This window comes from Cryptomeria japonica, chromosome 2 (genome assembly GCF_030272615.1).
Source record: "Cryptomeria japonica chromosome 2, Sugi_1.0, whole genome shotgun sequence".
In the NCBI taxonomy this organism is placed as follows: Eukaryota; Viridiplantae; Streptophyta; class Pinopsida; order Cupressales; family Cupressaceae; genus Cryptomeria; species Cryptomeria japonica.
Genome location: NC_081406.1, coordinates 155239751 through 155252514, shown reverse-complemented (window position 1 = coordinate 155252514; position 12764 = coordinate 155239751). Strand labels below are relative to the sequence as shown.

General features: G+C 36.9%; 1 protein-coding gene and 1 pseudogene across 1 annotated transcript; one reads left to right on the top strand and one right to left on the bottom strand.

The window, feature by feature from the left end:
• The first annotated feature begins 2938 nt into the window (after positions 1–2938).
• Positions 2939–8405, top strand: LOC131070567 (uncharacterized). The gene is made up of 6 exons (XM_058006140.2): positions 2939–3632; positions 6090–6280; positions 6370–6452; positions 7086–7349; positions 7506–7641; positions 8082–8405. The coding sequence occupies exons 1-6, from the start codon at positions 3177–3179 to the stop codon at positions 8281–8283; spliced, it is 1332 nt and encodes a 443-aa protein (XP_057862123.2). The 5' UTR covers positions 2939–3176; the 3' UTR covers positions 8284–8405.
• Positions 8406–10638: 2233 nt separating this feature from the next.
• LOC131070544 (uncharacterized) lies at positions 10639–12069 on the bottom strand (annotated as a pseudogene).
• Between the last annotated feature and the right edge of the window lie 695 nt (positions 12070–12764).

Sequence of the window (12764 nt, the reverse complement as noted above, 5' to 3'; positions counted from 1 at the left end):
GAGCTAATAATTCTATTGGATTTACTGGACTGGATCGGATTGACCTCTTTGAAGTTGAATTGTAAAAATGCTAAATTAGGGTAAATATGCTAGAATTGATTTAAAAATGCACAAACAATAAACTACAATCGTTGGATCAAGCCACAAACATGGATCTGAGAAATGTAAATGTATTTGAATCTCTTCCCAGAGGGAGCTCGTGATTTGTCGAGACCGGGATGGTGGTCGCTCTGGTCCTCTGCACTATTTGCACTCAAATGTGGGATTGATTCGTCATTGTGAATAAAGCCAACTCTGAAGATTGCAATTTTGTACCTGCTCCTATGCACAATAGAGAAGGCAAATAGGTTGGGAATAGAGGTTTGCCTTAGGTCAAACCTCAGTTTTGGAATTAACCATGAAATAGAAATGAAATATGATTGAATTGTAGTAGTGAACATGTTCTCCTTTTGAGGGAGATGTTGAATAATGACTGAAACACAAATGTTATACCTCCTTGTGAACTTTTGTTTGTCTCCTCATGGAATTAGGGTTTCATGAAGTCTTTAATAACATAGAACATGAATGTCAACTCCAATGCTTGAAAGAAGATTGATTGCTTGCTCACTTGAACTTGAATACTTGATTGTTTGAATTGATTGATCAATATGATTGTTAGATGATCAAATGAGAGGGGTAGACCTCCTTTTATACTTGCTCATCGAAAAACAACTTAATTTTCTGACATGAGCTGACACAAGGTCCGGATTCTCGCTCAAATCTTATGACCTTTAAAGGGCCCAAAATTGGGTCCTAATTGGGAGGATCAAGGCGTCGGGCACTCTGGTCTTGAGGGGACCAGGGCGCCATGCCTTGGTCTTACCCAATCAGAGACCAAAAATTAAGGGCAAGATGAAGTGTGAGGTGAAAATAGTGGCAAAATTGCATAGTATGAGCAAAGTCAAGTCCCAGTCAGGCCTTAGAGCATAAACACCAAGGTGAGGGCCCAAATGTGAACAAAATTGTAAGGGAGTACAATTTAGGACACTACAGAAATATATCTAAATGAAAAAATATCTGGTAAGCATGCAAAAAAAAGGAAGAAATATACATACATATGGGTAACATGGTGAAATTTGTGTTTTCTCTAAGGTATAATTACAGATCACCAAATATTTTTTGCTTACCAAATATTTTTTTAGTTAGATTTATTTGTTTAAATACAAAAGAAAGAAAATACAAGTAAATTACAAATGATTCAACTAACCAAAAAAAGAGATCATGTCTCCTCTACAAAGAACTCTACCTAAATGATGATGCTCTATAAAGACGAAATCAGTGGGCATTTTTTCTATGAATCTGAAAACTATGGGAGAAGAATGCAATGGCCATTGAATGATGGGCTCCAATATCTTGTGCCTTTTTATAGTTGCTACACTTATGTGTGTAACCCTCATTCAACACAAACAAACAAAATTAAAACTTTAGCCCTACAACTACGACAACATTCAAATTTGAGCAGACGAATATTGTGATTTGTGCACGTGATTTCATGAATAGAAAAGCCGAACTCCCAGATAGCTGAGTCATGATATCGGAATGCATTTATCACTCTTAAATAGACTCTAAAACTTCCATGTGTCACAATCATTGACCATTCTCAACTTTGCATGTGTCTCACCCATTCGTAACTGATATCCATTTGTAACTCTCGAGGTTTCTTTTTTATGTACAAGAATGGACCGAATGGATTAATTTCCTGCTACTGTTTTTTATACTAAAAGCAGCCAAAACTAGGGGGCTGACCAGGTACATACAAGATAACGACATATAAACAACTGTCAGCAAAGAAACAACAAAATCACAACCTCCTAAACTTTCCTCTATCAAAAACTTTAAACATACTACGCATATTAACCGAGTATATAAAAGTCATAATTAAAATATGCTACGCAGGGCAAAAGATAGTTAAGTCCAGGAATAACCGAAAACTGTAACTATAAGCTGAAAGACCATTAAGGCCATTCAAAAAACCAAAAAACCAATCCATAGAAAACACAACTACTTCTTTTTGCCATGGCTCCTCTTGGGGAGGAGCTTCCTTGCCCATTATTTGGTGAGGAATTTAAATAGGTCCTTGTAGTCCTCATCCTCCTTTCCTTTACCTTTGAGGGTGCTTTCCTACAAGAGACAAAGAGTGGTCACAGAGATGTGCATGACATTCAGAGCAAACCTGGAGACATCATGCAACTTGTTCTTCTCGATGGCCTCTGTTCTGCTGGTAATTTCCTGCAAGTTTTCGATCATGCCATCCACTTTCTTCTCCAAATCCGTCAATTTTCCTTCCGCTTCCTCCTTGATGTTGCTCACTTCCTCCACCACCCCCATCTTTTCAAACCCGAGAGTAGGGGACAAAGAGTTTGCCCGGGATTTGAGATCAGCATCCGGGCTCATGGAATTTTTAGGGCTCTCAGACACATGGGTGGAGTTGGCAGAATGGAGGGTCGAGGTGGAATGAAACGGGGCCGCATTACCAGAGGGGATGGAATTCCCAGTTTCATGGGATGAGGAGGGGTCCCTTAAGGGTCCTGCTACAGTTGTAGAAGACGCCTCTGTGTAATTTTTTTTTGTTTTTCATGGAATGTGGAATTAGAAATAAAAGAAAAAGTAATATAGGGTATTTTTAATAAGGGAGTTTCTAGTGAGGGATGTAATTAAAAAAATCTAAAATGTAAATTTAAAAAGTTTAGAATATTATTTTTTTAAATAAATACTACAACGTCCTCCTTTGCCCTCTCGTCCAATAAATCATTATTAGTGCTGTAAAAATAAGTATAATTCTGTCCGTGAATAAAAACAAACCATGTGGCTCGCAGTCTTTTTTGGTTTTTTGTGCTCGTAAAGATTCCAGGTAATTCAGCGGAGATGCGGAAGCCTTTCTTAAGTGATCTGATGGTGGTGACGTTGAAAATATGAAGGGATAAGATCCCTGTGGTTGTCTTGCATCCCTTTTTCAGCAGTGCACACCATTGATTGCAAAAAAATAGATCATCAATTAGTAATTAGATAATAACTATCTGGTCAATGGGGATCCCACGCCATCAAATGGACAGACATATGTCGGAAAAAATATAAACAGTTATTTTCCTGTATCTGAGAAAGGAAATTTACTACTTTTCTGGCAATTCTCCAGCAAAATGTCTTCAATTCCCTGTAATCTTGACTGGGATGAACTTGAGAGCAATGCAGAGAGAGCTGAAGAAATAGGTATTGGGATTGTGGGTGGAGGGTTGGCAGGCCTTGCTCTTGCACTGGCCCTGCAAGAGCGAAATATCCCATGTCATGTGTTCGAAACTCATCCGCCATCAAAGAGTGCAGACACAGCCTCCATTGTTGGTATTGGCCCCAATGGCATTTCTGCTCTTGAAGGGATTAAACTTGGTCTCAGTGCAACTTTAGCCCAGGCTGGGGTTTATTCCACTAAAATGAAATTTGTTACTTTCACAGACATTGAAGTAACCACAGTACAAGAAACTGTTCCAAGGAAGTTAATTATCCTCACATGGAAGTCACTTCACAGAGTTTTGGACAGCTTTGTTAGTAGATCTAGGATTTCCTACTCTCACAAGCTGCTGGCCTATAAGCCTTGCAAGGTTGGTGGGTTCATTTTTTTCTTATTTTTTAAGGCAAATTTGAGTTATAATTGAAAATGATAATCCAGAAACACCTGTGGAAATTAATTTCTGTTATTGACCTTTTGAGTTACATGGTGCGGTCCATCACTGCCTTAATTATAAAATTTCTTATACATTGTTCTGAAGAGATTTATGAAACAAACTGTGCAGAAGAGTTCGAGTCATCACATAAGTGAATGGTGAACATTCCATCATCTTATCTCAAAAGTGAATGATACAAATTCTCTGCACAGAGTAAAACAATTTTAATAGTTGGCTTCCGGGAAACTCATTAGGTTATAATGGTCAAACCTCGGGATGGTAAAAGTAGATGTAGAAGATTTTCAATCAATGACTTTGGGATCGTACCAGACTATGATGGGCTTGGTGTTATCAGAGAAGCTGATGATAAAATTTCACTTACACAAATTTTAAAGCAAATCTCTGTTTCAATAATTATGGACTGTTGTTACAGTTAACCTCAAGTCCTTTTTAATAAGTGCACTATCAAGTATGTGATATGATTCTGCCGAAAACCCCGGTAATTGGAGCCTTCCATCCTGCAAAAGGTTCAAATTCATTCCAAATTTGCACCCAACCTTGATTACAGGGAGCACGTACTCAGCCGGGCTTAAACAGAACCACTATCTTGGCATTACCCCATCCTTACCACTAAATCATGACCTATTGAATAGAATTATGGTGATCTTTTTCTATTGGCTTTTGTAATCTCTTGAACCCATCGTCTAGGGAGTGCATTATCAAGTTTAATAGCAGAAGCCTAGTTGGTTTGCTGAATATAATTCTTTTTCTATTTGTTTGATCAACTGGTAAACATTCACACCAACCCAACCTTTTTGGGTGTGCACGGTCAAGTTTTGAATGCAACTCTAGTGAAATTCCCCATGTCTACAAATAATATATAGTTATATTCTATCAGAGTTCTCTTGAGCGTTGCACCCAGCATTGCTCACACAACCATGTGCCAAATAAGGTTTAAATCTGAATTATTATCATGGCATTGCTTGGCTCTTGGAAAGAATCATATCTTTAAATCTCAAAACTCGCATAAACTTGGCAGACCTAATTTTGACTGGACTTGGCGATTCAGCAAAATCTCAGTAAAACTAAGCAAATTACCAAACTACTTAAATTCACTTTAACTTGGCAAATTCACCAAGACTCGGAAAAACTTGGCAAAACTTAACTTAGGTGAATAAAGGGGCATCTTTTTCACCCTTCTTTCTGACTCACAAGTACTCTTGATTTCTGTGAGTTATGGGTGAGTTCTCAAAATATGGCAATAGGATTTCTATTTTGGCTTCTACTTTTTGGGTACCTCAGTATTCAGTAAACGCTCACCCAAACTTTGTAAAGGGCACCTTTGGGGAACTATCAAACTTCAGTGTCACATTTTTCTAAAAAGCACAGTATCTTCAGGAGTACGTATAACGCCCAGATTCACCCTATATGTGCCCCTACTCTTGTTCCATGGGGTAAGCGTCTAGCCAGATGAAGGTGTGGGCACAGATACAACATTCCAGTGGACACTCACTGGATATTGGATAAAAACACAAACATCTTATAGAGCATATGCTTAGTGAGGTTTAAATTAAACTGATTATCATGCTTTTCTCTGCCTAACCACCACACAATGGCCGAATGACGATCATTCTGCTGATCTTTTTGTTTGTTTGGTAAATTTGTGAGCACTCACACCCACTCTACAGGGAGACCATTGTCAAGCTTACAATGCCTTCTGCTAGGAAGCTCTGTACCCTCAGGGGCCGAATGACAATCATTCTGCTGATCTTTTTGTTTGTTTGGTAAATTTGTGAGCACTCACACCCACTCTACAGGGAGACCATTGTCAAGCTTACAATGCCTTCTGCTAGGAAGCTCTGTACCCTCAGGGGTGCATATTACATTTCACTTGATTTTTACACCCATCCCCATTAACAAGGAGTATGTTCCAAGTCAAGCTTAAACACAAGATTCTGTAATGATATAGATCCTCCTTCACCACTATACCAAGCTTGGTGATCGTAAGTCAACTAATTTTATTTTTAATTGGGTGGATTGGTAAGCACTCACCGAGTCACCCTCACCCTTTGTTGAGTGAACTATCAGGTTGAGATTCCCATTCTGCCAAGAAGCCCCGACTTTTGGTGGTATGCATTCTGCTGAAATTCACCAGGTTTGCACCTAGCCTCATTCACGGGCAGCATGTGCCAGAAAAGCTTAAACCCAAGTAATTATCATAGAATTGATGTGCCTTGTTACTCGACTATGGCCTGCTGAACAGAGTTCTGTTAACTATGTTCTCAGTATGCTTATCTGTAAACATATTAAATGCTATATTTTAGAGGTATAGAAATCACTGTTATCATTACCAACTGATTCATAAGTCTTAACATTTTTTGAAACATAAAGCAGGGTGGTGTTGAGGCCTATTTTAAGTGCCCCAAAGAGGGTACAGAAGATCATAGAATCAAGGTGGTTCCCTGCAAACTTTTGATTGGGGCAGATGGGATATGGTCTGCTGTTCGAAAACAGATGGTTGGGGATGCTCCCAGATACCTGAAAATGCGAACATGGAGTGCATTAGTCCATGATCCACATCTCAAGTCAGTGAAAATAACGCTTCCATATAATCAGCTTTTGATATGGTTCTGAAGATATTTAGGCTTATTATGATGTGGTATCTGCTGTGTAGGCTATTTGATGGGCTCGAAAAAGGAGATTTCATTGTACATAGAGAAAAAAGGACCAATACTGCCATGGTCATATCTAGTGCAGGTACATGTGGGTGCCCTGCTAAATTGCTAATCCATGAAAACATTAGATTGCTTTGGTGTAAAGAAAGGCTAACCATGTAGTCCCTGATGGCACTAATGACAATTATATGGTGTTTCTGAAACTTCTTTCTAGATATGCTAACTCTAACTCTGTAAGTGATGGATACCATAAGACATATTGCTGGCACTTTTCCATTCCACGTGATCATTTTTTGAGAAATGGGGATTCAGTTATTGAATTTGCAAATATCTAACAAAATTAATAACCAAGGAATGAACAATCCACAAGTTTTGATTTGAATGAAATCTCATGTCTGCTTAAGATGCTACAGTATTTTCTCTCGTGATATACTATAATAGTAACAAAGGTGTCTGTCTCTAAACAATATTGTTTTAAAACCCTAACATTACAAAAAAATAAAATTTATTTCGGAAATAAGGAAAGTCGCTCATGGGAAACCGAAATTGGGAATACAGAATCAATTTTCATGTGTTCTACATATGTTGTTTCATAGCTATTATAGTGTCAACTGTGTGGACCCCCAGGCTAGTTGGGGCTATCTATAATATAAAATGGGTGTTTAACTTCAAATAAATGCAACAGGAAGCTTACTGGATTATTTATATTATGCAGGAGACTATACCCTCTGGTCAGTCCGAAAGATGGACCAATCAGAGGATATGGCAAAGTCGGTCTTAGCAGAACGAACCACCCGTGGAAGCCCTGGCTGTAAACACCGTGCTTTACAGCAACTGGATGGAATTGACTTATGGGATGATCTAAGAAATGTTATTGAGTCAACTAGCGAAGAGATCATAATAGAAAGGAAGTCAATGGATAGATTGCCCCTCAATAAATGGAGTGATGCGGATGGACATGTCCTATTGATTGGTGATGGTATATCCGTTTCCTTAGAATTCTGGGATTTTTGTGGAATGCTAAGTAAAATCCTTTCTTTTTTCATATCTTGGTGTACTCAATTATGTATAGGCTGTGTGTTTATGACTATGTATAAGATACAAGGGACTGATCAGTATTAGTTCATGAATGTAGCTGCACATGCACAATATATTGGGCCTGGGCAAGGAGCAATGTCTGCATTTGAAGATGTACATCAACTTTCTCTCCTTCTTGAAGTGGCAAGTGAGTCATCATTTTCAGAGGGAAGCATTCAAGAGGCTGTAAAAAGGTCATTAATATTACCCAAATCTAACATCTGCATTGAAATCTTCAAACTAAACTTTTTTGCAGTGACTTTACTACTCACATAGGATAATTTTTTCAGGAGTTTGGAAATAAAAGCTTCCGCATACTTGGCTACAGTAGTCACTATAAAAGATTTCAGATTTGCCATCCAATACTAGAATATAACCTCCACTTCAAAGCATAAGATAAAGCAAACAAACCCATTGATTTATTAAATTTATTGCAGTTTCAAAATCACTGCCTAAAAAATTGTCAATCGCTACATATTGCAGCGAAAACAAAATTCAAATAGGGAAAATCCTCTAATTGTTGAAAAGTTCAGTAAAATGTGAACCAGACAAATTTTATCGGGTTTTAGTTATGTATGAATTAAAAAAATGTTTATAAGCTTCATAATGGTTGAACTTGCATATATCTTCCCAGGTTCGAGGAGATGAGGATTCCGCGCACAAAGAAGATGCAACAGTATGCGTCCTATTGTACCACGATTCCAGACTTCCAACCAGAGTGGTCTCAACATTTAACTGCAGAAGATAGATTGAAAGTGAATGAGGAGTACAGGAAATGGATTCAAGCGTACCCCAACAAACAGCAGAGTGATCCTGATTCAATCTACTTCCAGTAAACAATTACAATCATAGACATATAATTAATTATAATCATACCTGCAGGATGTTCTCTCATTCAGCTACAAAGTACATATTTGCAACCTCAATCGTCATTGCAAATTTGCAATGGCTCTTTATATATTGAAATAATATTTATCTAAAAAAATCAGATACTAAAACTTTTTCAAATTAACGGGAAAAGAAAAAAAGAAAAAAAGGGACAATGAACTCCTTGAATATGCAGGACAAAGAGGAAGAATGAAGTAGAATTAAACCACTATATAACCCTGCAAGAAGTGTGACATTTTAGCACACTTAGGACAAGTGTGAAGACATTCATAAAGTGTCTATGAGGTGAGACAACAAAATAGAAAACTTCTAAATTATCTTAAAGCTAGTATGGATAGGTCTTCTAGGTACAATCTAAAAGTAAATTAGGTAAGTAAACAATAATATCACCTTTCACACTAAACTTGAGAGAGAAAACTAATCATATCAATAATAGTGAGAGTAAACTAGATAAGTAAACAATAATATTACTTTGCACACTAACTTAAAGTGATAGTGAGAGAGAAAATTAATTATTGAAAAATGAATCTCAACTATTAGGCTTGATGAGGTATTCAATTATAAATAAAAAGTCTCACACAAATGAAATAAAGAAAAAAACCGTGTGAAAAAATACAAAGGAAGGAGGACTCAAGATGTCCACAAAAACTTCCTTTATCCCTAGCATATGTTGCAACTCAAGGTAGTGAGACGATGCTAAAGGTTTAGCAAAGATCTTGACACCCTACTCCTAGTAGAAAAATACTTTTAAGAATAGAACACCATCGTGGATAAGTTGTCCAATGAAATACATGTGTGTTTCGATGTGTTTCATCCTCTAATGATCAACTAGGTTGTGTGATACACCAAAGAACAGTAGGATGATCAGGTGGTAGAACAAACTGTCATAAGTTGTCAAAGCCATAGAACCATATAGCTAGCAAATACAACACCTTGATACTTAACTTCAATGGATGATAATGCAATAGCAATTTACTTCTTGCAAGGAAAAAAATAAACTCAGGCATACCCCAACAAACAGCAGGGTGATCCTGATTCAATCTACTTCCAGTAAACAATTACAAAGCTTTGTTCATCCTGAATTTTCTCGTAACTAATTACTAAATACCCAAACCTGTCAATTACCAGAAAGTCTTTTTGCTGAAATCCTAAATGCAAAGTAAGTAATACAAAGCATCAGAGAAGCAAACAAATTGTCGAAAAAATCTTCACGGCAGCATTTATTTAAGGTAATATTTGTATTTCTGTGTTGAGATTTCGTTTTCCCTTCTATTCATCACATTACAGTTTCTGAGTTACGATATGATTTCCATTGGGATTATTTTCATTTCATGTAATCAGGGTTGTCTATTATTTGTGTTAAGGCTGATGAAGATGTGGCTGAGAGTGCCTGAATGGCAGAAAATTGATGACAGAAGAAACATGTTCGTCTCTCGTTATGGCACAAATTGCATTAATATAAAGAACTCTCCAGAAGAAATGATAAAATCTGGAGGGTTAAAAACCCAAACAAATTGAACCTCAACTCTCTTTGAGGCAATGATTAAACTTATATTATAATTATTGGATGCTGAATAGATTGGAATAAGATAAAACGATGATATTAATATTTACAGAAGGTTAAAATTATTTCATGGGATTGAAAAAGTATAATGTTGAATTAAGAAAAAGGTGTGAAAGTGCAGCTGGAGCACAAGTTTCATCTTATCTAAAAGCTTGGCATGTTTCACATCTATTCAATCTCAATAGAGGAACAATGTGAATAAAAGAGCGATCCTTGTCATGTCCCTGCCAAAATGAGAAGTCGCAGCCTTATTGATTAAATCAAATCGCATCTTTTAAAAGTATATTGCAGACGGCTGGCTTATAGACAACAACAGTTTAAATAAGAGAGATCAAATTTTATTTTTTTTTGGAAATATTTAATATTTTTAAATAATATATATACAAACCTAAAACAATTGAAATAAAATTCTTTTCTTTTTTCTAATTTAAAATTATTTATATCATTTAAACAAAAATTATAATTATGATTAGTGAGGCTTCATCTCCATCCATCTAATTAAAAATATGAATATTATCATCTCTAACAAAAATTTGCCTAGCAACCATAATAAAAATTTGAAAATATATTTGAATCTTAAGAAATCTTTTCTTTGGTATTATGCTACAATAGTGTCTCCCTTGTGACTGCAACAATCATATTGAAAAACTCATTAAATTTCCCAACAAAAACAATGTATCAAAATGCATTTTCAAGTTAAAAGAAATCAATACCAGAGTTTGAGTTTTGAGAAGATGATTCAGTGTTTGAAATGAAACGAATGAAGAGAAAATGAATTCCTTGCCTGATGTGTCACAAAGGTATTAGGTTGCTTCATGACCATGATCTACTGTATGGTATCAGGTGAAGCCATCCTCCATCTACATTTAGGTGGAGGAACCTCATATTTGGTGTAATTGCTTATGGTATTATTTCTCTCAGGACAATCATATATCACATTCTTCCTGTAGAAAACGAATGGTTTCTGACAGGGATGCCTAGTTATGGGTATGAAATTGAATGAATACCCTGTCAAAACAGCTCTTCTGTACCAACTCAGGAAGGTTCTGGAGGGCATTTCTAGTTCTCTAGGGGAAATAATGCCCATAAAAATCTGCACTGCATAACCCCATGATACTGAAATAGACCATTCCCTGTTGTCATCATAACATATGGATTGCTGCAGCATTACTGCGAAATCCAAGTTGATGGGATTGAAGAGCTGTTGCAATGCATGTAGTTTTCTGAGGTTGGGAAATATGGGTTCCACAATTTCAAAGTGGTGAAGGGACACCAGAGGTCCGACAGGGTGTACAGCAAGCAATCTAAACAAATTCCCATATACATCAAACTACAATCAGAGCCAGAATAGCACATCAAATATCAGAAGCTACACTATCTTAGAAAAGCACATCAAATATCACAAGTTACATCTTAGAAAAGCACGTCAAAATTCTGAAAATACTTTTTCACAAAAGTTCAGATTGTCTAGTCATCCATATGTATACCACCTAACATTCAAGCTTTTCTGGGATATTTTGTTATGGGAGATGATGACACAGTGTTTGTCCCTGCGAATGCAAGCCCCCATTCTGCCATCACTTCCATACATATCCGGTTATCTCTGAATGCAATCATCTTGAATTGATTCCAATGCTTTGGCAAATGGAAAACTGATGGCAATCCCACCTCCTCCTTAAATCATACCATATGAAAAATATATATTCTGCAAATGGCTTTCGGACACATTTCCAATGTAGTACATCTGTCTCTGGTCGTATTTTGAGAGAACCCTAACTAGATTCTCAGGGACAAACATTGCGTCATCATCTCCCATAACAAACCATCGTACATCAGGAATGCCCAACTTGAAAGTTTTGTTGGAGACAATGCGTGAGATCCTAATATCAGAATGATGGCCATATGTGTGGGTGTACTTGAAATGAGATATATCGCTAGAAATTCCCAGAGGAAGCAGACCCAAGGTTTCCTCCTCGCTCCTCTCGGGTTGGGCATCCTTATCAAGCCATACAAAACCCCTCGTTTCCTCGGGCCTCCACCATAGTTTTATGTACTCCTTTCTCGTCTCCCACAAGCTAGCAGAAGCATCTATTCCAAATACTGTATGTTTTAAATCATTTGCAGTACTACTAACAGTATTAAAGCAACAACAATGTTCGCAACTACCATTTTAATGGGTTCGGAAACCGAATTTTTCTTAGATTCATTGAATGCTGCCATGGGCAACTGCTTTGGTTTTCCGCTGTCCTTTGTGCAGCTAATTGACTGCCAGTGAGATTGGCTATCTTTAAACTCTATCAAAATAATTCATTAACAAGGATTCTTGCTGTCATGCAACCGTTGAAAACCAATTCAGTGTTCCATATTCGATGACAGGGAACCATTATCGGCAGTCACTCACAACGAACTAATTCAGTCTTCCACTACTCTGTCCGTTACTTTCTACTCTTGTCAGCGTGGACGACAGAGACTGAGGGCACACAAAGTGTACGGGCGTCATTTTATATGATACTGCCAGTTTATGTAAATGGCTCCTTAAGGGCCATGGTCATTCTCCATACAAAAAAGCCAATCAAAAACATAAATTTGCATAATAGAATTAATTTTTAATAGATTTTTTGTATTTTTATAGCATTGAGAATGCAAATTAAGAGGATCAAACTAATATCGCATAAAAATCTGTTGTGATTTATCGATTTTATGTTTTTTATCAAGTGTTATTTTGTATGGAAAATAGACAACTCCATCTTTAAGACCCTTCTATCACTCATAAGGCCTCTCAACATATATAAAGGGGAGAATTCATCTCGAATAGATGTTTGGTTGAATTGAGGGAATAGAAAATAAAAGAGAAACCTAATTTAT

Bases quoted from the DNA above. Each gene is read 5' to 3' on its own strand.
- LOC131070567 (XM_058006140.2), top strand. From the start codon at position 3,177: ATGTCTTCAATTCCCTGTAATCTTGACTGGGATGAACTTGAGAGCAAT. The intron at 6,281-6,369 runs GTCAGTGAAAAT...TCTGCTGTGTAG, and splicing joins GTCCATGATCCACATCTCAA to GCTATTTGATGGGCTCGAAA. The intron at 7,642-8,081 runs GTCATTAATATT...ATATCTTCCCAG, and splicing joins ATTCAAGAGGCTGTAAAAAG to GTTCGAGGAGATGAGGATTC.